The sequence below is a fragment of the Halichoeres trimaculatus genome, unplaced genomic scaffold, assembly GCF_033239565.1.
Source record: "Halichoeres trimaculatus isolate MK-OKI-2021-1 unplaced genomic scaffold, fHalTri1.1 fHalTri1_scaffold_16, whole genome shotgun sequence".
Taxonomy (NCBI): Eukaryota; Metazoa; Chordata; class Actinopteri; order Labriformes; family Labridae; genus Halichoeres; species Halichoeres trimaculatus.
In genome coordinates, this window is record NW_027437194.1 from 20712424 (window position 1) to 20738815 (window position 26392).

General features: G+C 39.0%; 1 protein-coding gene across 1 annotated transcript; it reads left to right on the forward strand.

The window, feature by feature from the left end:
- Window positions 1–390: 390 nt before the first annotated feature.
- On the forward strand, window positions 391–25830 carry aif1l (allograft inflammatory factor 1-like). Its single transcript, XM_074690644.1, has 6 exons — window positions 391–543; window positions 722–783; window positions 6096–6162; window positions 15736–15777; window positions 18065–18227; window positions 23843–25830. The coding sequence occupies exons 1-6, from the start codon at window positions 519–521 to the stop codon at window positions 23928–23930; spliced, it is 447 nt and encodes a 148-aa protein (XP_074546745.1). The 5' UTR covers window positions 391–518; the 3' UTR covers window positions 23931–25830.
- Window positions 25831–26392: the final 562 nt, after the last annotated feature.

Genomic DNA, 26392 nt, shown 5'->3' on the forward strand with positions numbered 1-26392 from the left:
TAACTTGTTGATGTTCTTGTTGTTCTTATTTCTCTTTTTTGTTTTTGTGTTTATTTTCCTTTATTTTCTAAGGTTTATCTGTGTTTTGAGTTACTTTTGTTCGTCCTTTTATTTTTTTCTTTCTTTTCTTCTCTTTCTTTCATACTTTTCTCTCTATCTTTTTTTTTGCACATCAGGGCTACCCAAGTTAGTTGCTGCCTATATTTGGCACACAAATTAAACTATTGACAGTTCATCTTTGTGGTGGAGACTTGTAAAAAAAATTGATTGTGGTTTGCACAAATACACTTGAGGTTTAGTTTAATAGGAGCACTTTATGAATTTTATTTTGAAAGTTTTAACCGGATGTATCTTATGTGGCTGTTTGTGTTTTCACAGAGGCGCCGTGTGTGTTACCCACACTGGCCCACAATTTGTGACTGGGAGCAGGAGTATCACCCCGGCGGACAGCTGCGGCAGCCTTCTGGCTCGGATATTTGTTATTTTTCTGGGTTTATATCACGCAGATAAATTCCGGGATGCCTTCGGGAAAAAATCTCCAAGGTAATAAATAATATTACAGCTTACTGCATTGTGTATTTTCCCGCGTATGTTCTCATGTCTGCGGCTAGCTTAAAGCTTTGAGTCTTTACAATAAAGCATCACTGGGCCAGCGTCCAAGCTAAGCCTCTGTACATACTAACTAGCTTGCTATTAAAATAATGTGATTTTCTGTTTACAGGAGGGAAAGCCTTTGGGCTGTTAAAGGAGCAGCAAAGGCAAAAACTGGAGGAGATAAACAAGGTAACACAAATATTTGCTTCTAAGGGCTCCTCACGGCTATTAGAATGTGCACGCGCATACCTGACTCGACATTGGCCTTGTTGTTTCAAACGTGCAGGAATATTTCAGTGTATTTGGATTCATGAGTCCCTGTAGTGTTGTTGAGATTAATGAATCCCCTTCAGATTGCCACACACAGTCATTGGAGTTGACTGTAGCGAGGCTGTTAATGCATTTTATTGATTTCCCCCTGCTGTCTCGTGGCACTTGTTGAACGGTTGCATGCTGTCACACAGAGTTGAGAGGTCTATCCTCTGACATCACTATATCAATATGTTGGTCCTGCAGGGTTAACGCATTTGCAGTGTGATTTGTGGCCGCCTTCATGTACGTGGGATGGGAAAACAGGTGCCTGAATGAACCCTTTGTCTCTCATCGTCAGATTTCTCTGTTGTGGTTCCCACAGATTAACTAGATGTCTGTATAATCTCTGTTTCCCACATCTATTTGAGCCAGCAGCCTGTCATCAGCTCCTACATTATGAAAACCAGGTCGTGGCATGAACTAAGTAGGCCTGTGACATCTTTGTTTCAAATACTTTCAGCAATGGTTCATAGAGATTAGTCTACTTTTTGATATCCCATTTGTGAAGAGGAAAGATGGTCCCTAATTCCTGATGGCAACGTTTAGAAATAACAGTGTCATTGTAAATTAATCCAGGGGGGTTAACACCAACCTCTTTTCATTTCTATGAATTAACAATTTGACCCCGTGAGAACAGGAATAAAAGCCTGCAATGTTGGTTACCTACTTGATAAATACCTAGAAGCAAGTATCATTGCACAAATTACAAATCTCTAACATTTTTTTTTTTTGTGTGTGTGTGTGTGTGTATGTGTGTGTACACAGAAAAAGTATGTGAGGGACTCTTATTATTGCTGATGCATGATTCTTAACTTTAACAGTACTGATTCTGACAAGGGATGGAAAAATTCTTAGAAATAAATGTGTACATTTTCAGAAAACTTTCTATGGCAATTGAAGACAGGGAATTTTGGAATTCTGGATTGGAAACTTTACTATGAGTGCAAATTTATGGGAATCTTTGAGCGTTAACCAGAAATTTAAAGTAAATGTCATATTCAAACATAAATGTAAAATTTTAAGGGTAGGATATTCCCAGAATATTTTCAGTAAAATTCCAGGAACTTTCCTCTGCAAACAAAGCTGGAGAATTTTGGAATCCTGAATTGGAAACTTTCTGCAGGAATTTTGTAAAGTATGGGAATTTATGTAACTAACTGGAAATTCAAAGAAACATTTCCAGGATGGAAAATATTGGTGAATTTCAAGAAGCTTCCCATGGAAAGTTAAGCTGTGGAATTCTGGAAGTATTCTGATTTGGAAACTGTGTTATTATAAAAGTTATAGAAATAACTAGAAAATGTATTTAAACTGGTATATCCAAACATAAATATGAACATTTTCAGGGCAAAACATTTCCAGTAAATTTCCAGAAACTTTTTGTGGGGAGGTAAGCTGGAAATTTTGGAAATATTTTGAATTAGAAACTTGATCGTTATGGAAAGTTATGAGATTTTTCTGGAAATTTAAACAAACGGTCACCTCCAAAGATACACATTCATACACATTGTGTTTTCTATGCTAATGAAAAAAAAAAGAAAGAAATATCAACATATTTATTTTTGAGTGTTGGACCCCAACCTTTAAAAAAAAGGTTAATAAAAAAGCGTGTCCGTCCCTCTGAAGAAGCCCCAGTGGACATATGAGACAAAACATTTACTTTCAAGCTTCTCTTTCAGGTACAGTATAGTTAAGTGTACTTGCATTAAATCTGTGTGTTGTAGACAAAATGATGCCACAAAATACTAACTCCAATGGTAGTTAACAGGTTCTTTTTTTTTCCTATAAATTTCTGACATTTTTCTGACTTTGACAATTCTGTAATTTTGCAACCTTAATACTTCAGAGCTGATATCAAGGAACAATCAGACATGAGATTATTTCACTGACTTCAAAAATTATTCTTCTAACTTTAAAAAAGAAATATGTCACCCATGCTCTGAAAGGCACTTATGGTGATGGAGAACCATAGAGTAAGAGGATGTAGTGGTGCACTAACTGCACCATGACACAATTTCTAAATTGCCTTGAGTGCTGTTGTTTTGTGTGGTATGCTCTAAAAAACATTTCATAGAGGAAACATAAGCGTTGATGTAGAGAAATTTGGGACAACCCCAAAAAGGTCTGATAATATCGACCTACAAACATCAGTCTGGTTTTAACTGTAAGTAGAGGTTGAGTCCGTCGGCATAGCAAGCAAGAGTTACCACCCATAAATGAAGACATCAAAGTATGGATCTCCTGGTGAGTATTTTCGGCCCCTGATACTAATATGATTTTTTGATAATGAATATCTACTGATATCAAGTCCCAATCTTATATTAAAGTTTGCCAAAACACCAGTCGCGCAGTAGCCCAACCACTGGCTCTCACTCTCGAGCACAGAAAGTGCTGTTTTGGCGGAGCAGACGTGCCTCTTTGGGAAAAACGTTACATGTTGAGTTGTTGTTTGTTGCTTCAAATTAGTTGTGTTAAATGCAACTTTACTGCTACTGCAACGCAAAATGATTGCTCTACATCTGCATGTGCCTGTCAGAACTCTTGGTTATACTGATGCATAAGTGTTCAGAAACAAATTGCTCTCAGGGACTACTAACATGAATGATTGGATGAGACGATTGCCAAGATTGGCAAAAGTGCCGAGACGAGCTTAGATACCAAAATTGTAGAGATCGATTTGATGGTTCTGATACTTGACATCCAGTAGCACCGTTATCCATCAGACAAATTGTTCAACCTTTGAGCTGTAGCATGACTTAGACATGTCCTTTGACCTAACTTTTGAAGAGTTGAGTTGATTAGTTTTAGCTATCAGTTGTCACTGAGAGTGAGCCTAGCTTTACTGATGACTGATTGGTGTGTCCCTGGTTGATGCACCAAAAGCTTTGATTTTAACAGCTGGCAGATAGTTTTACCAAAAAATTAAAAACCATGGTCTGCTCAAGACATGGAACAAATTGCTGAATACAAGTTTATATTAGTTTGAGTTAGATATGTGTTACATCTCTGTACTTACCAAAGACACAGAGGGTGGTAGACATCTACATATAGCCAGAAATCAGGCTTCCCAGGTGGTACCCTGACCTTCATGTGTAGCTTATTTCAAGGCAAGGGAAATGATCGTACCTCACTGTGGATTTTTTGGTTATATTAAAGTGATGCAATATGTTTTGTAGCTTTATGCTTGACCTCAATATAAGGAATAGTGATTTACTGATCCAACTTTTTGAGTCCCAGTACTGATACTGATACCTTGTCTTTGGTACCAGCCAATACTGGTATTGATCCAATCTGATCCAATCCCAGTCATTTTAAATCCCCTGTTACCTAAAGGGGATGTATGTGCTATCTGGAAAAGCTGGTATTTTTCCAGGTCAATGACTGAGTTTCCCATGAGCACTAGCACCTACTGTCACAGGGAGTTGACTCTTACCAAGATGTGCGTTTGTTTTGAAGCAAATGAATGGAGAGGGGCTCTTCTATCTAACACCACTTTTCTTGTTTGAAACATTACAACAAGCAAACTTTGTAAACTCTGTTTATACCATAGTTCAGTAACCGGCTTTATATACATTACTCACAGCTAGGGCTGCAGCTATCGAATATTTTAGTATTTGAGTATTCTACTGAAAATCCCATCGATTAATTGAGTAATCGGATAAAATACATTTTTGTTTAGTTAAAGAGCAGTTATTTTTCAAATGAAATTTTTTCTCTTTAAGAAATAGAGTTTTCTGATACCGCATGTCAATAAGAGCACTTGCTTTGGTAGCTCCAAAATCTGTAAACACACTTTGACACATTCTTTGTGCCTTGTACATCTCATCAAATGTTGCAGACCCAAATGGCACCCGTTTCGTAGAATGACCCATTAGTCGCCAAACTCCAGAAAAGAAGCTAGATTTGTTGCTAGTTGCTATTTTGTATAAGAGGTAGCTTGAGGGGTCTGAAAACTCTCATAATATGGCCTCAGCTCTATTTGAAATACCACTCTTTGATCTTTTTTAAAATTAAAGGATTCCTTGAGGCAGAGAAAATTACTCGAGTATTTTTTGTAATCGAGTACCTCGAATCATTCGAGGAATCGTTTCAGCTTTACTCATAGCCCAGTTCTTGAGATGTGTTCGTATCGTGCAATGTTAGAGCATCTTTGTTATGTCCTGCCAGTGCTCATCTACCAACTCCAACCTCACCAAGCAGAGCAAACATAAAATGTAACCTCACTCTCTCATTTTATTGATAGACTCTCAAGTTTGAACAGGCCACTAGAGAATAACTGCTGACTGTGGGTTGGAATGGACATTACCACAAACAGCTCAACCTGTGTTTTTGCCGTGCTTTATCTCCTGGTGTTACCACAGTCACTTCTACGTGCCGTTGGTCAATCCGGTCCTGGATGACCTGTACAGGGAACAGAAATAGCATGAGCCCAATGGATCAATCCACTGTCGGTGATTTTTAAATCTAGTCTAGAAGTCTTTTTGTGTTTTTCAGCATTTTACTTTGCAGCTGCTCCCAGTGATTACAGCTTACCTCATCAAATATCACTCTGAAAGTAGCACAGAAACAGTTCAGCAGGCTGTATTGGGACATATTTCACAGGCATGCTGACTGATATTGCATACCTTATAATACAGCCACCACACCTCTTTAAATATTTGCATTCTTATAAGATAACTGAGGCCGTGAGTGGACATTCCTGTGTTGGAATTTGTTTCGGAGCTGTGATTCAGCAAGCCTGAGTCATCCTGCCTCTATAAACAGTCAGTTGTGCTGTTTGGCCCCTTCATCCTTAATTACAGGCCTTTACGGACACATGGAGGTCAGAGCAGGTTAAAAGCTCACCCTCTGCCTCGTTTGCTCTCCCTAATGCAACATAGATTGAGGCTTTGAAGCTTTGAAGCTGACTCCCCCGTGGCAGGTTGCGTCATTATAATTTCATTAGAATGGCTTCCTTTAGGCTCATTTCCTTTGCACCCTTGTGTGGTGTTCCACTTAACGACGACAAAGATGAGTATTGACAACCCCGGGGGGAGAAGAAGATCTTAAGATTATGAGTCATGCTTCACAAGTTTAGAGCTGTTAACATGTTCTAAAACCATAACTGTTCTTTGCTTTGACAGCTTCCCAATAAAGTAAAGAAAAGAGCTCAAGATGTGTTTCCTTTTGTCTCCTTCCCCCTCCCTCAGGAATACATGGAAGACCAGAAATACAGAGACGAGGAGGACCTGCCTGAAAAGTTAGAAAGCCTCAAAAGTAAGCAAATCCACCCCTACACCCTCGGTATCTCCAATAAGAAGACACACTCCTTCCTGGCTTTTGTCTGTGCTTAAGTGTTTGTTTGTTTGTTGGCACTTTAAGCACACACACACATACACATAAATATATAAGTCTCTGGCTTTTGTTTGTCTCTGTGGGAAAGAAAGACTGCTGTGATTTCTGAAAGTACTGCAAGGCCAAGTCCACAGCGGCGAGGGAGGAATGTGGAGGAATGTGCCGGGGCGTTCCTCTGCTTGTTGTTATAATATTCAGAACTCTTTCCTCCTGGGATTAGATAAAACATTGCCACTTCATCTGAAGCGGTAACAAAACAGCATGATTTACCAGAAACAGAATCCTCCCTGTTGCACGGGTCCTTCACATGCAGCTCAGCGTTCTTGCATGTATAGAGTTTTTTCCTCTGTGGCTCTGCAGACAGAATAACAAAAGGCTCTTCATCCCCACAGCAGACATACTGTACGTCTGGAGATGGGAAACATACTGCTGTGTCCTACTTAGAACCTATGCTCGCTGGAGGAAATGGAGCAGAGATGTATAAACAGAATGAGGGCCTGACACCCTGAGATGGCTCTTTTTTTTCTCTTGGTATCTTTTCTCACTATTTTTTTCCTTCACTGTCCCACTAACCCAGAGGTCACACATGAGCAATGTACCCTTCAACACATCACTGCAACTCCTCCATCAGAGAAGCGTTTATCTGTGAAACACAACAAATTTCACATAAAACTTGCAGAAAGTTATTTTTTATTGACATTTCTGTGAATGTAACTTATACTCTGCAAGCTGTCAAGCTTGTATTGGAGATTGTTATAAGTTGTAATTTCTGCTACTTTTAGAGACTTACTTACATTTATAATCACGTTCACATTCTCTTTAAAAGTAAGATCAATTTAAATATATGTTTTTTCTTCTATTTTGGTTTGAAAAGTTAGCAAAGCCTGAAGTTGTGAAAACAAAATTATTACTTCCTCCAAAGAGGTTATGTTTTTGGGAAAGTTTGTTTGTTTGTCTGTGAACAACATAACTCAAAAAGTAACAAATGGATCTTGGTGAAATTTTCAAGAAATGTTCAAAATGGGATAAAGAAGAAGTGATTAACTTTTGGAGGTGATCCGGATCACCATCTGGAACCAGGTTTTTTTAAAAGATTCTTTATCATTGTGAGATAGGGCCGTTTTTACCATATGTGATGACGACACTCAGCTTTTTCTGTCTTTTCCTCCTAATGACAAAACTGTCTCTGCTCAGATATCAGTGTGTCTGGCTGATATCTCCACATGGATGAAGGAACGCCACCTTCAGCTTAATCTGTCCAAAACTGAACTCATTGTCCTTACAGCTTGTTCCTCGATTCAACCACAGATCAGTGTCCTGCTTGAGTCCAATCAACTTGTGCCCAAAAACTCTGCCAGAAATCTGGGTGTCATGATGGATGACCAGCGGACCTTTAAGGTCCATGTGGCCTTGATTGCTCGGTCTTGTTGATATGCCCCCTATAACATCAGGAGGATCAGACCCTACCTGACACAACAGGCCATGCAGCTTCTGATACAGGCCCTTGTGATATCACACGTCACCCAGCTGTTAATCTCTCTTCACTGGCTTCCAGTAGCAGCTCCAATCAAATTCAAAGTTCTTCTTCTGGCTTACAAAACAATGACAAGAATGGCTCCTACCTACCTGGGGTCCCTCATCCAGGTCTACACTCCTTCTCGCCCACTATGCTATACTTGTGAAGGACGCCTGGTGCTCCCAGCCCAGCGCGGCTCCAAATCACTAGCCAGACTCTTCTCCTCTGTTGTGCCCCAATGGTGGAATGAATTACCAAAGTTTATTCGATCAACAACGTCCCTTTCTACTTTTAAGAGATGTCTGAAAACTCATTTGTTCAGGGAACACTGTTGCAGCAATTAATTGTGGTTTGTTGGCTTGTTGATTATTGAACATCCCACCCCCCCACCACAAAAAAAACCAAAAAAAAACTTGCACTTAATGGCAGCACCTGCAGCCGAATAACTTGTAGCACTGTTGTCACACTAACTAGGTTTTCCTTCTGTCTAAATTCTTAATTGTGTTGTACGTCGCTTTGGACAAAAGCGTCTGCTAAATGAAACTGTAGAACTGTATGTGTGTATAGCTCCACAATAAATGGTTGGATTGCTTTGCAAAACAATACAAGACAAGGTCACCATGATTTCTGACAGATGTTAAAGTACGATCCAGATCCTGACAATATTCTGGATACTATGATCTGGAATATGAAATATGTACTGGGTCGTCATAATTTTCAACACTGTCAGGAAACAAATTATCAAAAAAACCTGCAACTCACACCAAATTGTAGCAGACAGCCTGCTGAAAGGGAGTATAGCATTAAAATAGGACTAAGGTGTTGGGTCACAATCACTATATGCTTGGCGGAGGTCTGCGCTCTCTGAGTGCTTTTCTAGTTTTCAGTGTCATATTGAGGAATACAGAATGTTAAATTTAACCTGGTATTGGGTCTGTTGCACTGGTGCATCTCTTGTTACGATTTGTTACTCACCGACAAAGAGCAAGAAGCTTGAAGAATCTGGAAGCAGATTCACAGCTGATGTGTGAATGATCATAGATTCAAACACAAACACACACACAGTCTGTGCCCACTTCTCCTCCCTCTGCTGATGAATCACACTGTACAGATGATGAGGTGGTGTGTTCAATAACACGCTCTGACAGCTTAGTCATGGCTCCAGAGAGCTTCAGTATGTCAGCTGTATGAGATTATTTGAAGAGTTGAAAACAAAGTGGTCGTTTTTAATGCTTCTGAAGCACAGGTGCTGCAAAGAGCAAAACAACAAACCATGAACACTGTGAGGATGATTGAGTATCTGAATTACTGTCGTCAAGAACACCACAAAGAGTTTCTGCAAACTGTTGCTCTTAACAAAGCTCACAGCAGTGCCCAGAGGTAGAGCTTGACAAAAATATTAAAGCCAGCGCTGTCCATTTGTTGAGCCTAGTGGAAGATTCACAGCCTATTACACTCTCTTTTCACACAATTTACAACATGTTTTTGAAATACATGGATAGACCTGTAACTTAATATCAGAAGACCTTCTTGACAAGAAATTCAAAAAGAAAACCTTGTGTGTCAAACAGAACAAAAAATGGTGTGCCCTTCTCTAATGTGACTATTATACACACATATTAAGATGCTGATGCTGTAACAATGGGACGTCCACCCACTGCTGAAAATATCAGATAAATTGTCTGATTGAAGCTGTGTTGCCAGGGATTTGTGAGCCTTACTGCACATTTAGTTTGCAGCATTTAAACCAAGCAGAAAGACTCCTGTAGTTCAAGCGACTGTTATCTCATCCCATCAAATGGATCTCTATCTGCTTATGTCCAGATAAGGAGCAGGGAACTTTTCAAATAATTGGTAAATAGTTGGCAGAGAGTATAGTATTTTTGCTTTGAATGCCCATCCCTAAATGCATATTTTCTAACTTTAAAGCTGACAAAAACACATGTGCACACCAAGTTTGGGATCAGTCATTGCGTGTGCTGATGTTTGCAGCTCTGCAGCTCAGCCAGCATTTAGTGTGTAATCACCTCATGCCGAGTCATTGCATAATGGGAGGTCATCATCAGGTCAGTTTAAACTTAAGCTTTCTGTGAGGAGTTTGAGAGTCTCAATTAATTATTGAAGTCTTATAAGAGCAAACTGGATAATCAGGGAGAGGATCCATACAGTTACTTTGAGCTCCTGTCACCTCTGTGGGCAGGTCAGACTCTGACAAAGCAGTTCACAGCCTTAAGAGCAGAACAGGGTTTTCCTCGAAAAGTGTTCGGAAAGTGAAGAGGAGATTTTTATAGAGCACGATTAATGTTCAGGATCAGTGATGAGATCAAGCGTACAATTTTATCCAGGGTGCAACTAAGTTGACACTCTAGAATTGACCTCGAGTAGGTTTCACCATATCAACACTGCAGTGCTCACTACCTCCACCAAACAAGTTTCACCTGAAACACAGAAGCTGTGTGTGCTTCTCAGATGATCTCATGATTGTCAAATTATCATTCATTTTAAAAGAATAAGATAGTTCATGTGATTAATTTTACACCTTCATAATTTATTTTTCAAACTCTCTCTGAGGGCCTGGCTTTACAACTCCAGCTTACTGAAAGCTGTTTACAAACTATCAAATAAAAACAAAAGAAGACCAATAAGCATTACTCCCAAGACCAGTTAAGCCGTCCAGTTCTACGAGACTCTGATGAGAAAACCACAGTGAATATCTGAAGTATTTGAAGAACGTCTTTGACATGATTAACAAAACTAGGGCCAGGAATAAACTTTGCTCAGCTGAGCACAACACAAGTCTACAACAGCTCCGCACAGTGGGAACCAAACCAAGAACTATTCAACAATTAATCAGCGAGTTCCCATTGTCTATGGGAACTAGTCAACAATCAATCGAATAGTTCTCAGTAACTACCCAATATAGGGAACTATTGAATAGTTTCCAGTGGCTATTGAATATTAGGTACTTTTTAACAATCAAGTTACCAGTGACCATCTGATATTTGGAACTCTTCAACAGTCAATCGAATAGTTCCCAATGAGTGAATATAGGGAACTATTGAACAATTAATCAGATAGTTCCCAGTAGGCCTGTCACGATAACAAATTTTGCTAGACGATAATTTTCCAAAATATTATTGCCGATAAACAATATTATTGTCAATATTATTTTTTTTATTATTATTATTTTTTTATTGATGTAATTATGATAAATGGAATATTAAAGTGAGTACACCATATCAAAAGCAAGAAACTTTAATTTCTTAAGAGTATTTAACTGTAATTAAAAGGTCAGGATCTTTTAAATAAAATAAATTAAACAAAAAATATAATAAATTTAACAAACAAGAAAGAGAAAAAAATACAATGAAAATGAAATGGAATCTCTTTTACAAAAAAATACATGTCAATGAAAATAATTAATACTAATCAAAAACAATAAAACATAGACCATGTCTCTAACGAAAATACGAAAAGAAAAAAAAAAAAAAAAAACCCAACAATAAAAACTATAGCCTAAATAAAAGGGAGTTTATACAATTCCTGAATTGTTTGTAACATGTACTTTTTCCCAGTCAATCCGTACTGTCTGTCAAACATTTTTAACATTTCTGGCTTTCAACCGTATTGAAGGGCTGCATTTCTTTGGCAATGTAGCTGTCTTTGAGCGCCCACCATTTGGCGCTTTTATTTCTATTTACTTTGTTGACCAAAAGCCTCAGTAAGAGCGGATTGTCAAAGAACAAGGCTCATCTGCACCTCCCTCTTCTTCTTCGTCGCCACTGTTTTCAAACAAATGCGACATATCAGCTCGTTGGTGTTCATGAGCTCACACTTTGATCATTCTGATAAAAAACAAAATATTCCCACGCTGGGACTGTGGCAGGCGGCTTAAAAACCGTATCTTTCGTGCCATCACTCATATTAGCGTGTGTTTTCTCCTTACCCCTCAGGACGCTTGCTTCAGCTCTCTCCGTGTGTACGCGCAAGCAGCCCCGTTGCAAAAGATGCCAAAGATCGCATTTTTGACAGATGCTCACTCCGCTATGAATCCACTAAATCCGCTATAGAACCTATGCACCCTGATGTTAGGAAAGATAGACGTAGTGAGCCATCTTCTCATTCAGCCTCTTTGGTCGAAAGAGAGAAGGAAAACAAACATGCATGTACATGTCAGTTTATCGAGGCTGGCAAACTTACCCAGGACGTTTTTATTTATCGTTCGGTTAATTGATTTATTGATTATCTTGACAGGCCTAGTTCCCAGCAACTACTGATCTTATTTAGCCTTCTATAGAGCCCCCAACTTCTATCTCCATCATTTTTGAAAATAAGGATGCATTGTTTCGCCAACTTTCAGATAAAGTTTTCCAACATCTTTCTTTAGAGTTTTACTTAGTTTTCTAAAGTCAGCACTTCTTTTGTTTTGTTTGTCTGTGGACGGATATTAAAAGTCCTAAAGTCAAGTTGTTTTCACATTGAACATAGTATTTTTTTCTGCCCTCGGGGTCTGTGAGTATCTTTTGAAAGGGTGATGAGAAAGTTCCTTGTTTATCTGTTGGCAAGAGTGATAGAGGAAGTCATCGTCCATGCAGCTATTTTATCTTCAGGGGTCTTTTGTGCACTAGAGAAAAAAAAACCCTGACAGTGACGTCAAGACAGTAAATGAAATATCAAATCACATGTGATCTCATAAAGTGTGGAGAAGAGAAAAGGCAGAGAACTTTTTGTCATGTATTGGAAGAGTTGGTCTGGAGGAAACACTGAAGAAGACTTGAGTTCAGTTCAGTTGAGCCGTGTTCTGTGGCTGCAGATGATCAACAGGCTGCTCTACGACAAGTGGCCTACTCAGGAATGGCTGTGTGTGTGTGTGTGTGTGTGTGTGTGTGTGTGTGTGTGTGTGTGTGTGTGTGTGTGTGTGTGTGTGTGTGTGTGTGAGAGAGAGAGTGTGTGTCAGTGTGTGGAGGCCCACTCCTCAGGGTGTAGGAACAGGGTACGCATTGTCCTGTCCTGCTCCCCATGGGTTTTCACACAGTTAACACAGCTCCCTCTCCCCCTCCACACACACACAGAGCTTCCACTGTGAGACTCAAACAGTGAGTGTAATCCGACCAAAGGGGTTTTCTGGGGAACAGGAAGAACAATTTAGGCAGAAATGTGAAAATGCCTACTTTGATGCTTCAGGTTTTAATATTTTACTTCACTTTACTCATACTACACAACTAAAAAACATGCATTTGAAAAAGTTGTTGCTGTTTACAAAGCCCTCAGAGCTATTTTTAATGTTTGTGTTGGTATCCCATTTTGGGCATCTTTTGTACTGCATGCATTTTTGCACCGGATTTACTAGCAGCTAACTTCATCTCAACCCAAAATTCCTGAACTTTTAACTTTCATGTGGCTTAAACTGAGAGCTACCCTGTAAAAGGTCTGCTGTTCTTAACATGAGTTTGTGTTTCACAGTTTGACATTGGTCAAAACAGATTACTAGACTGAAGGCTGTTAAACTAGCTCATCAACGTTTTTTCCATTTAGCTTCATAAATAATCAGGTCAAAAATAGTTTTGTGATTAAATCAAGTCTTCCCTGGATAACATCTTTACTGCAAAGAAATACTAAAACAGAATGTTGCCACTGCCAGATCAGAACGTTATTAAAAATGTTTCTTATTGTTTGCTTTTGTGTGTAATTTTGTTGGGTGATCAAATTTGATTTTAGTTTTAAAGTTGAAGGGGATAAGAAAAGGAAAAATAAAGCAAAATCAAATACAAGTACAAAAAAAACAGAAAATAATGCCTGCACACAAAATTAGGGATGTTTGATACCACTTTTTTTTAGACTGATACCAGTATCAGTACTCCCTCTTGAGTACTCAATGATACCGAGCACCGGTACCACCAGTACTTTTAATACATAAAATTTAAATTAACAATGACAGTGACATAATTTCTAACAAAGAAAGCAAAGTCACTCTGCCATTAAGTTCAAAATAAAACACTGAAAAAGAAGGACTTACTGGATGAAAGAAATGTTTGCTTTGAGTATCAGCTGCTGGTATCAACAGCCGATACCTTGAAATAAGGCTGGTATCTGCCAGATACTGATACCTGGTATTGGTACTCGCCCATCCCTTCACAAAATCACAAGAGCAATGTAGACCTGGTCACTACAGTTACAAATTATGAGGACTTTCAAGTAGAGCCTGACCGATATGGGATTTTTGGGGCCGATGTCGATACCGATATTGGGGGCAAAAAGAAGCCGATATCTGATATATTGGCTGATATCTGACATATCGGCTGACATATATAATAAATTCATTGATATACACGGGATAAATACTGTTAATGAACACAAATTATGACTAGCTATTGAAAAGTTCCATCTTCCATTTAATGCATGGGACTAAACTAGATTTTAAGAAACAATGTCGCTGCTTTCAAAACATGCATTAAATACAATTACAACAAAATACATTGAAACATTTTCAAAAATTATTTCAACCAAAGCAATAACTAGTGAATTTATAAGCCCAGGTTAATCCTGGATGGCGTTATGAAGTGAGACACTGTGTAGTAGCCTTATATTAATTAACACACAAGAGCAGGAGCGACAGAATCTCTGCGGAGCAAAATTTTTTATAATCGGCTACATTTTGGCCAATGTTGATTAATTGGTGACAGGCTATAATCTGCCTGATCAATTGGCCGGGCCGATTAATCGGTCGGGCTCTACTTTCAAGGGCTAGGTTTATGAATCATGATTAATCACATTTTTATTATGTTTTTGAATGAATTCAGTCATTTCACATTACGTAGTAATGCACATCCCAAGATGTTTCACACTTCAATGCTTTTTGTACCTGTGGCTTCCTTGCCTCTATTTTACATGCAACATTTCCAAAAATAAAAATAAAAAGGTATAAATGCAAGATGTTTCACACCTCTCACTTCACAAACCCACTCCGGAAAAAAGACATCCTCATAAAGCATGAAAACATTTGCACTGATGGCACCAACTTGTCATAGATTATTTCTTTGTTGTAACAAAGCGTCTTGGCAATAAATCTTATATCGTTGGAAAGTCTGTTTACTTCCCCTTTAAATGGTTCCACATTTAAGAAATAACATACTTTTACAGGATGAAAAGCAGAGCTCAGTTTGTGGGTTGTGCCTATGGAAAAATTGCCACATATTCTCTGCCACTCCCAGTTTGTTGCCATGGACTAAGCCAAGCTAACTGTCTCATAACTCCACCAAAATTTCCGTTAGCTGTTAGCCGCTAGCCGCTAGCTGCCTACATATGTTATACAATACTTTTGTTTATGAAAAAATTGGGGATGTGCATAGAGTGGACAAAGCACGCACAGCTCTTTTTATTCATCCCAGCCTGGAAATGGAAAAAAGAAGCAATATAGTTGAGTTCATGTAAAAAACATCAAAAAAGTCTCATATTAAGAAAAGAAAATTCAATTTCCCCTAAATCACTAACATTGCTTTGCATTAAGTTGCATGTTTGGGGTTTGTTTGGCAGGCATCAGTTTTCCTTTTCTTGAGGGATTAGATTTGACCATCCTGAATCACTTTCAGCCCCTCTAATGTTGTTTTTCTTCCTGAATGTTGAATTTAAACTTTTAAATCCACTTCTGGCTTCCTCACACTCTGACTTTGATCTGTTTCTCATGCCAGTCCCACTCAGCTGCCATTTGCCTGCATCTCCTGACACACTCTCAAAAACAACACACCTGTCATCATCAGCTGTTTGTTAACGTCTTTTCTGTTGGCCTGGACAGCTGTCGCCAGTGTGACACAGGCAAATCTCCGAGCAGGGTTTGTTTCAGTTTTGCAGACGTGGGAGATGCCAGCTTGTGATTTGGACTTATCTCAAATGATGCATCAAGACGTGATGTGTGTGTGGGTGTGTGTGAGCTAAGAATTAATTACCACTGTCAGTAACAATCCCCTGTGTTTGTTTTGCAGATAAATATGCTGAGTTTGACCTGAATGACCAAGATGAGATTGGTGAGTAGCTGCAGAAAAACACCAACTGCACCCTGGGTAACAACTGTGAGCTGACTTCATGACCTTGAGGGAACAGTAATTAATACTGTGCGTATTGTCTGACCAGTGTGAGCACACGCAGGGCTTTAGCAGGCTCATGTGTCGTCTCTCTGTCATGTATGTAAAGTGAGACCAGACTGTACGATGATGATAAAGGTCTTGAACAGCTGTGAGGTGAGGCGTAGTGTGGGAAACAGACAGCAGGTGTGGAAGCTTACTCCAAGTCCTGAAGGGTGATGTTAATCGACCTGTATTATGTGTAAACCACAGAAGAGGCGTAGCTGTGGAAATATTGGTCTAGTTTAATGCTAATAACCAACTGTAAGTGAAACATGCTCAACCAGCCACTAGGGGGTCACTAGCAAATGGTTTCGCAGCACCGGTCCAGTGCTTGGAGGAGTGGAAAGAGTAGTCACAAAGAGAATCTGAGCTAAAACTGTGCCAAATCAACATGCGGAACTAATTGGAAAAGCTAAAAAATACATAAGTAATTTGTAAACATTGTATCTGCTAAGGATCAGGTTTTGTGAGACATTAGCATGTTAGATTGAGGACATGTAATTCCTCACAACTTTGACCACGCATATGGCAGGACCGCAAAGGTTCCTTGTGAGAAAGTTAAATTATGCCTGGTTTGGAGATTATTAACATTTGTGAGATGAAAAATAAATTGTGGTACCGTATTTAAACAGCAGGGGGTGCTATTCTACCTCTGACTTCTGTTGTTTGACAGCTCCTAAATCTGTGGTTGACTGATTTCATATTTTACAAGAGAGTTTGCAATGTCAGTTTTTCTCACAGTTATTATGATGACATCTGTGCATCTAGTGGGCAAAAAGCAAAATCCGCCTGTCTTTGCTGCTGCTCCCCCCGCAAACCACTTTGCAACATCCTTTTATGCTGTGTCTGCTGGTGCTCTACCTGCCTTGGCTTTTAATGGCGCTGTATAGCAGAGTGTCAGGAGCAGGACCACACCACAACCCTGCCTCTGTCAGCACCAAACTCAAACCAAACTCTTTCTTATTTCTTATTCTTATTATTATTATTTATTCCAAATAAATAAATAAATCACTGTTAATGAATGTTTGCACATGAAAGAAAGGGGAGGTGTGCTCTCCCCGCCTCAGGCTTTAGCATTCCACTTAAGAAAGTGGAAGGGCAGGGAGCTCCCAGAATAGAGCCATATTGCCAAATATGATTTATTGAGCGCAAGTAATTATTCCATTTAATGAGAGTGGTCCTGACTGAATTAATAAGCTGAAAGATAACCTCTGTCTCTTTTTCTGTACCTCTTATGTGTGTTCTGCTCTGCATGTAAAAGAGGAAAAAAGATGAAGAGAGATGCAAAAAGAATGCACCTAAATGCCTCACAGAGACACTGTCATGTTAATGTACAAGCTGATGTCACATCAGGAAGATGCTAAAACCTCAAATATTAACACACTAAATAGTTCCTCTATCTGTTTTTTGTCAGTTCAGTTAATTGACGCAACTACGCTGGAATAAGTTTTTGGATGCTTTCAAAATAAAAGCACATCAAATCAGGAAACAAAGCAACCTATAAGTGAAGAAGTAAAAACTTATCTTTAAGAATTTAAACTAGATTGTTTACATCCCTAAAATCATCTAGAAAACACTCCAACCTTGTGAATTATATCCTATCATGACGAGTTGAATGTATTATTTGAACCTTGTTTGATGCAGATATCAGTGAAGCATTGTAACCATTAAAACTGCTCAAGATCAACATGCCCCTTTTTGTTATTCTTTCTGTGCAAAGAAAAGTGTTTGAAGCAAAGGAACATTCAACTTGGAATTTTTTTAGTCATGTGAGGAACCAAAAAGTTCAGCTTCTGTTTCTTCTGTCTTCTGCTTGGCTCCTGGATCGCATGAACCATAGAGCAATCTCACAAACATTTCCTCAGAGTCTGTTTCCAAGTCCCTGTGGCTCTGCTGAATAACGCAGAGGGGAATAAATTTCGATGAGGCTGAGGTCAGATGAGGAAACATCTGTTTGGGGTCGTGCATGTCTTGTAACAGACCCTGAAATTCACAAAATGTGTGTGATTGCTGTTAAAGTTGGCAGACTTCCAAGAAAATGCATGTGGCATGAGTCCAGGGTAATTACAGTACAACAACCTGCATTTCCCAAATTTGTAGTTCTCAAAGACCTTAAACAAAGAGTAACTCTGGGAGTTGGAATTGGGGAACACTAAATCAAACTGACTCTAACTGTCCCTTGTCTCAGATCTCATGGGTCTAAAGCGGATGATGGAGAAGCTTGGCGTCCCCAAAACCCACTTGGAGTTGAAAAAGATGATCGTGGAGGTGACAGGCGGCAGCAGCAACACCATCAACTACCGGGACTTTGTCAAGATGATGCTCGGCAAGCGCTCTGCTGTTCTCAAACTGTAAGTAAACATGGATGCGGATATCTGAGCACAACAGAAACGACTGCTTTTCCACGTGTCTGAGAGGGAGGGTGAATCGTGTGCTGTGTCAGCCGATTGTTTTATCCCTCAGCAGGGACTTCTGGGATGACAGACTTGATGTCATCACCCACATGCTGCTTGGCAACAAAACCTATCCATTCAACCCATCGTTATCTTTAGCTGGGATCATGTGCTTAGGTAATTGATTAACTGCTGACAGTCAGGTAGCACGACAACAACAGTAAAAGTCATCAGAACAAACATTAAAGTGACTCACTCAATGCTCAATGGAGGATACATATTCCTGCTGCACTGAAGCGATGCAGTGTGGGCGGTGTAAGCTCATTAGAGAGGCCGTGCAGTGGGTCAGTCTGTATGTGAGCGCTGGCTCCTGCATGTCAGCTCCTCTGGACTTAGCTTGGCTGGACCCTTTTATGACAAATCTCATAATCCCACCAACACCCAGCAGAAGAAATACACAACTTTTCCTCCGTAGACTTCAATCATTTCCAAATGCTGTAATCTCCCCCTCTGCTATTTATAAATGTGTCAGGCCTCCATGGCCTCACTTGTCCCTTTGGCTGCATGTTAAGAAGATCCCCTCTGTACTCGAGGAAAAGCTGATTCTGATTATTCTGGTGCATCACGGATCCTGTTGGGGATTTTTTTCTATCATAGATAAGCAAGATTAAATGGATGATGAAATCTCAACTTCAAACGCTCAAATTATCCACAAACAAATTGGGTCAGTGTTTCAACGACGGGTTTTATTCCCTCTGGATAAATCCTAAGCTGCACTGTTCTGTGTTACAAATTAACACATTAATTTCACATTACTTATGTTTTACTGCCTTTTTTTTATTTTATATGGTACAGTTAAAAAAATATCAGCCAACTCTTATTTATATAGAACCTTTTGTACATAGAATTTATGAAAAATAATAATGCCAAAATATATAAAGGAAAAGTTTTAGACTAAAGAATAATTTGAGTATAGACACTCATTTCTAGTGCAGAGACTTTTTCATGGGGAATAAAATAAAAAAGGTAAAATACGAATATCATGAGGACAAAATAAATTAACAACCAACTGCATTCACTTGGACAACATAAAAACATTTGCTGATACTTTTTAAAACAGAACATCAGTTTGAAACAATAGAAATCTTGTCAGACAGTAGATGCATACAGCTGATATCGTACAGTGAGTGGGTGGGTGTGTGAAAACAGTCCGAACAAGGAAGAGCATCCAGGTCATGTCTCACTGTCTGGATACTATTTTGCATAATCACCCACTCACTATACATTATCCCTATCATTGCTCTGCCAACAAGTAAAGACACTAACAAGTTTATTTATTTATTTATTTATTTATTACCTCTGCCAAAGAGGTATTGTTTTTTGGAGAGTTTGTCTGTTTGTCTGTGAACAACATAACTCTAAAAGTCACAAACTGATCTTGATGAAATTTTCAGGAAATGTTCAAAATGGGATAAGGAAGAAGTGATTTAATTTGGACGTGATCTGGATCACTGTCTGGATCCAGGACTTTTTAAAAAGATTCTTTATCATTGTGAGATAGGGCTGTTTTCACCTTATGTGTATATAACTCCATGATAAATGGTCAGATTGCTTCGCAAAACAATTCAAGACAAGGTCACCATAATTTCTGACAGATGTAAAAGTATGATCCAGATCCTACCAACATTCTGGATACTAAGATCTGGAATATAAAATATGAACTGGGTCATCATAATTTTCAACACTGTCAGGAAACAAATTATCGTACAAACCTGTAACTAACACCAAATTCTAACAGACAGTCTGCTGAAACGCAGTATAACATTAAAGTAGGACTAAAGTGTTGGTGACAATCACAATATGCTTGGTGGAGGTCTGAGCTCTCTGAATGCTTTTCTAGTTTATTTATAGAGAAAGTGTATTAATGAGCATTTCAGCGAGTTAGCCAGAGAGCTAAAGTTCTCCCACAAACTCCAGCCGGTCGTAGCAGAGTTCATATCGAGAGAGATATATAAAGAAGGGTAGAAACAATACATTATGATAGCGTCAAAATGAAACACAATACACCACAATAATGTTTCATATACAAAAAGAGGGTTTACTGTTTTGTTTTTAATATGAATAAATTACCTAACCAAACTATTTTTTATCCACTTCAAAAAATAGAGCCTCAGATTTGCTGAGCCTCCAAACCAACAACTTTCTTTTCAGCCAACTTTTGAGTCAAATCAACATTTTAATGCACTGTTATGTCTTTAGATTCAGGTTTTTTACTAGCATTGTTATTAATAAGAGCAGAAACGTTTATATAGACATTTTATTCTCACTCTTCCAGTCCTGAAACACTTCCAAAGCCCATATCATTCACAGTTAAGCTCCTTGTTTTTTGATTTCCACTCCTCACCCTAGTTTATGTGCAGTTTCTCTCCTCGCTTACTCTCTTCTCTCTGCTGGTGACTGTTCAGCCATTAACCAAATAAACTGAAAGTTATATTCAAAATATTACATTCCTAACACAAACTGACAGGTTTTTACAGAGAAAAATGTCTGACTTGTTCAGATAAAAAAAAAATCACTTCATTTAGCCTTTTCCTTGAGGGGCTCTTAGTGTGTCTTTGTAATTTGTGCCTCTTTATCTCTTCTTACTTTGCTCTCTCAGTGATAACCCCAACAGTCTGCAACGCCTCTGCTGTGCTCTCTCTTTCCGTGTCTCCTGAGAGCACAGGGGGGTTGTCGACGACGTAAATCCTCTTTAGAATTATTCCGAGCTTTTGCAGCACAAACTGCTTTAGTCACAGTGAAAACTAAAACAATGAGGTTAAGCTGCACAGTTGTGTCTACGCTGTGACTCGTTAGTCCTCGTTTTCGTGACTTATGAGCCTCACAGTTATTTTTTACATCAAGGGTGTTGATGAAGAGGTGGCAAACACTGTGAGGTAATTTGTTTTTGAGATGTCACACAGACAAGTGCAACTTTGATTTGTACTCCACAAGACTTTCGATTACAGCAGTTTAGTCTGTACACTATAACAAGATTAAGTCAGCCGGTTACTTAACCACTTTAGCACTTCTGTCTCCAAGGAAAAGATTAACCCGACATGTTTAAATTATGCACTCATTATCATTTTAAGTGTGCACGTTCATAAAAATACTCCTCACCTTTGTACAAATGAACCCACTGTCAGCTGAGAGGAGGGGAAGGGGGGTTGAGAGTGGTTGCCGGAGCTGCTGAGTGCTTGTTTCCTCCTTGGGATCATTGCTCCTTATGGGCTTAGTGGAGCTTTGCAGAGTTTTCCAAAAAAGGAAATTAAAGACAGGCATTCGCTCTGAATAGCTCCTGTCAGATTGCTCACTCCACTGTGTGTGCACAGGCTTAACCACGACTCCCCTCAGTCCCTTTGTGGTTTCCTTTCATTCTTTTCCTTTCACTTCCAGCCCGGTCAGCTCATGCCCCAGCTGTGACTGTTACTCTGAGTGTCTACCATGAGATGATTACCCCACCTCACACACACTCACACTTACACACACACACACACACAGACACATCCTGCTGCAGCTCATCTACCTCCTGTTTTCATGATTTACTCTTTACTGTCATTGTGTCACTGTCCTTGGTGCTGAAGCTTCTACACCTGTATTAATCTGTTACAGCAGCAGAGCAGTCAGATGACACATCATCATCTGATAATAATCTAATCAAGTATTTTGTGCATCAAAACCAACAAATAAAAATAAACAAAAAAATATTCACTCCTAACTTCTTATTTTGAGCAGTTGCCCTTTTTTTGCTTTCACAAATTTGCCATTTTTTTCCTCATGTATTTAACCCGTTTTAAAACAATAAAGGCTATCTTAGGGGGCGCTGTTGGCCTGCCAGCCTAAACTCATGCGCAATCTAAGAGGCTATTGTCCCCACTGCAGCAGTCGCTGCTTTGACTCCTGGCCTCGACCCTTGCCCTATGTCTTCCCCACTCTCTTGCCCCCATTTTACCTGTGTCTCTTCAGCTGTCCTACTGAATAAAGGAAAAATGACCAAAAGTATAACAAAAAAAAAAGAAATACATAGATAAAAAAATTAAAAATTTGATAAGGAACATTATTTCATAATTTGACATTTCTAAGAATTGCTACAAGGTCTAGAATATATGCCGTTAGGGATGTATATATTGATACCAACTCAAGCTAAATCGAATATCAGCAGCAATGGAGAAATCTATTTGGCAAGCCCTCAGATTTCATTGAGTTAGAAAAGCCTGAAGTTGCGAAATCATCATCATCATCATCATCTGTCTCTTCTTCAGATAAAGGTATAGAGATCGTGAAACCGATACTGATCTGATCGATATATTGGTATCAGCTGATTCCAAAGCCAAGGTTTCGATATTGAAAGTTATAAAGTTGAATCAGAGCATTCTTGTTTGTTGAACCAGTATGTTAGTCGCAATCTTTTTTTGTTTTTGATTGTATAATAGAAAGCCCCCAACTAGCACATTTTCGTATTTAGCGTTCTAGCACCCTCTGTTGCCTCCATGTGGTACTCGCAGTAACTACTGGTGTTTTTAGGCCACGTCTACACGTAGCCAGGTATTTTCAAGAACGAAAACCCACTCCCTGTTTGTTTTAAAAATATTTTTGTCCACACGCAGCAGGCAAATCTGCTGATGAGTGCGGCTCGAGGTATGCCAAACCCATATTTGGCAGTGTAAAACCCGTACCAGACAAATAGAATGAGCACCCGTCGTTCATCTGTGAGGTTTGAGAACCTAGAACTCTGTTAACTAGCGTCCACGCTAAACTATGAAACCGGAGTTTTCCAAAATCTTCACTTTGACCGAAGTTTTCGGAAAACATTGTTTTTAGTGATGTAAACCTGCGATTTCATGTGGACGACAGGCCTGAATGAATAAAAATATATGCGGTTTCCGAAATACTCAGCCATGTGTAGACATGGCCTTAGTAAAGCTCAGCATATCATGGCGCCAAAACTTGTGATCTAGAGATGGACCATTCATCATCTCAAGAAGTTCCTCGTCTTCTAAAATAGAACCATGCAGGGCTTGTTTTCTTCACGTAAGCATATTACAATTTTCTTTAAATTCATAACTTAATGACCAAAACCAGCTCTGTATCCCTGCTTCGAGCAGCAAACCATCTGCTTACAATACGCAATAAAGTGGAGAGAATTTACCCCACATGCATCACGTTCAGGGGTTCATGGTGGCAGCCATGACAGCTTGTGGCTGAGTTTTAGCGCCATCTTCTTGTCAAAATGGCATAATACACTAAAATACATGCTGCTTTTTATAACGATTTGTTACATCAGAGTGCAGCCAGACAACCTTTGAGATGACAAAGAATTGTGCCAAAAGAGCGACTAATGCAACAATCTTCTCAGTAGTCTGTAAATATGCCTGCTAGGTAATTTAGTCAAAAATTGATTATCACATCTATCAGCTGCAGTATTGGCCACAGAAAACCAAATACTAGCAGATCAACTCTGGGATAATAAATCTGGATTCCAATTCTTTTGTTTCATTATCTCTTCCTTTTTTCTTTCTGTTTCATAAACACAGAGTCTTGATCTTCGAGGACAAAGCCAACGGCTCCCCCTGTAAACCAGCCGGCCCTCCTCCAAAGCGGGACATCGCGAGCCTGCCTTAAGTGTCGACGCCAGCCTCCAGAGTTCATGCGGAGCAGAGGGACCACCTGTGGTTGCGTTTAAAAATCGAGTTGTTCTCTTAAAACGTGGAGTGTTGTATTAGTGTGGGACCAGTGATAAAGGATGTTATTTTGTGATATACACAGTGCGTAAAAAAAAGGTATCTGTTATTTGGAAGACGGAGCCCACCACTCACTAAATGATGTTTGACTGTGAATATTATGATTCATGTTTTTTTTTTCCTTAAATATGATGTAGCATTGATAGTTGTTCACGTACACCGCCTGATAAGTAACTGTTCTATGGTCATATTATGAAGGGAAGACTCAAAACACACTTCTTTTTTTTTTAGATTAATCCTTTTATCTCATTTTGGGCGCATGAATTTGAACAATGTGAGATTAGTTAGCTCTGAAATGAAAAGAAGCTGTTTCTTGAACACTTTTTTGCACTGTCCTCAGTGGTCTCGGATGATTTTCTGCCAGGTTAATCTCAGTCTGCTTCAGATCTGGTGCCAGAGATTACAGACCCAGCTTGTTCTCCTCTGGGTCCAAGTCGTCAGCCCTTAAGGAGCAGGAACACGGTAACTAGGTTATCACAGCCAACACACGGTCTGATTCTCTTCTTCTTTTTATATCTGACTGAACTGCTTTGCTTTTTAGATCACTCACACTACATGAGAGGAGATCATGTTGAGTCTGGAAACACTAATTGGACGTAGTTTTAAGATCTGTAAGGTTAAGCGCGTGTTAGTTTTGGAAGGAGTGTGATTTACAGGCACACAAGCACAACAAATGTACATACTTTACTACACACAGTACAATCATGTTCTTTCCAAGTGCCTCAACATGCAGATACTGTAGAGCTTCAACATGCAGATTGAGAGAGAAGAGGGAGTGCACAGTGTTAGCTCACTTCATTCAGAAGTACTAATGATCCCTATCAGTTAGTGACACAGTTTAATCTTTATTGAATTATATTACTAAGGTGTTTCCACTTCATTCTGAGTGTGTGAGGTTTTTGTAAATGTAGTCTATGCGTTGTCCCTTTTTATCATCATTTTGTACTCAAAAACCAGTGTTTAACCTGTCCGTAGGGGGATTTAACTTTTAGGTTTCCCTGTACTTGTTCATATTTGTGTTGGCTTCATCTTACTACCCTATATTTTTTAACCAGCCAGCCATTCCACTCTGTTCAACTGGGTTCATTGTCCTGTGAATTCTGTAATTTGTGCCTCTGTTCTTGAGTTTTGTGTAGTTGTGCTTTTTACTTTGAATACGGTACTTAAGTAGTATTTTTTCACCCACTAAAGATGTTTTTGTTATTGTGTTTTTAGCCTGGCAGGTGTGGTAGTAATGTTGTGATGCACATTGTTTGCAGACACCAAAGGAATTAATGCTTCTGAGACTGGCCTGCTAATTTTGGATTAATTATTGAGGTTTTTCAAATTCCCGATTCTTTGGAAGTTTGATTGAAAACTGACAACAAAGATTTTTTTTTTAAGGCATGGGGTAGTGTTTAATTTTTGGAAACATGACACTCAAAGAAAGAGAAGTGAATGCAGTAATAATGTGTAATTCTGCTGCTTGTTTTTTACTTGCATTTGTCACTGCATTCATAAACATTGTCCATCCAGCTTAAATGTGTGAGTTAAAAAAATGCTACAACAGATCTAAGGCTATCAGCGCTGACACATGTAAAGAAAACCTATGCATAAGCAGTTTTTCCACTGAGGAGCTCTCACAATGAGTTTTGCATCATTCACAAGCAGTAATAACTGGTGTGTGGGGATATGTGACTAGTTTTGTTGCTTTGTTTATTATAATGCTTCCATTCCATATTTTTATAGTTCACTTTCCATTTTGCTTCATGTCTGTGCAGCTGTATGAATACATATTTCTTTGAGCAATAAAGTGTTTTCATGAAAAGTAAAATGCAATCTTTTTTTATTTTGTTCTGTTTAATGGGGGAAGCAGGTGTTCGGGTGTGTGTGAGCAATACTTTAACAAGCTCACCATCAGTGGATCAGATGGGACTATGCTAAGCATCTCTGTAATTAAAACATTAATTGGTGTTGCATGCAAGATACTGCCACAGCTTACGTAAGCAAAGGAACAACAGAGTCAGTGCTTGAGAGAGCAGTTAGACAAAATCATAACTCATGATAGTTATAAGGCTGACAATGGAGACATGATGAGACCAGACCTGGTTCACCTGCTTGTCTTGTATTTCTGTTATCAGATTTTCCAGACATACAACTTAAAAGCTTCCTTTCCTCAAATCTTGTTTTTATTGTTATTTTTTAATACAACTTTTCAGTAAAAGGTTAATTATTGGTGTTTCCGTCGTGTGCGTCATGTGGAAAAACCCCAGTGTAAACAGCCACTTTTCCCGCCATCACACCCATTAACTCCAGAAACAGTATACATTTTCAGGACTTTCAGAGCAGCTTTTGTTGTAACAA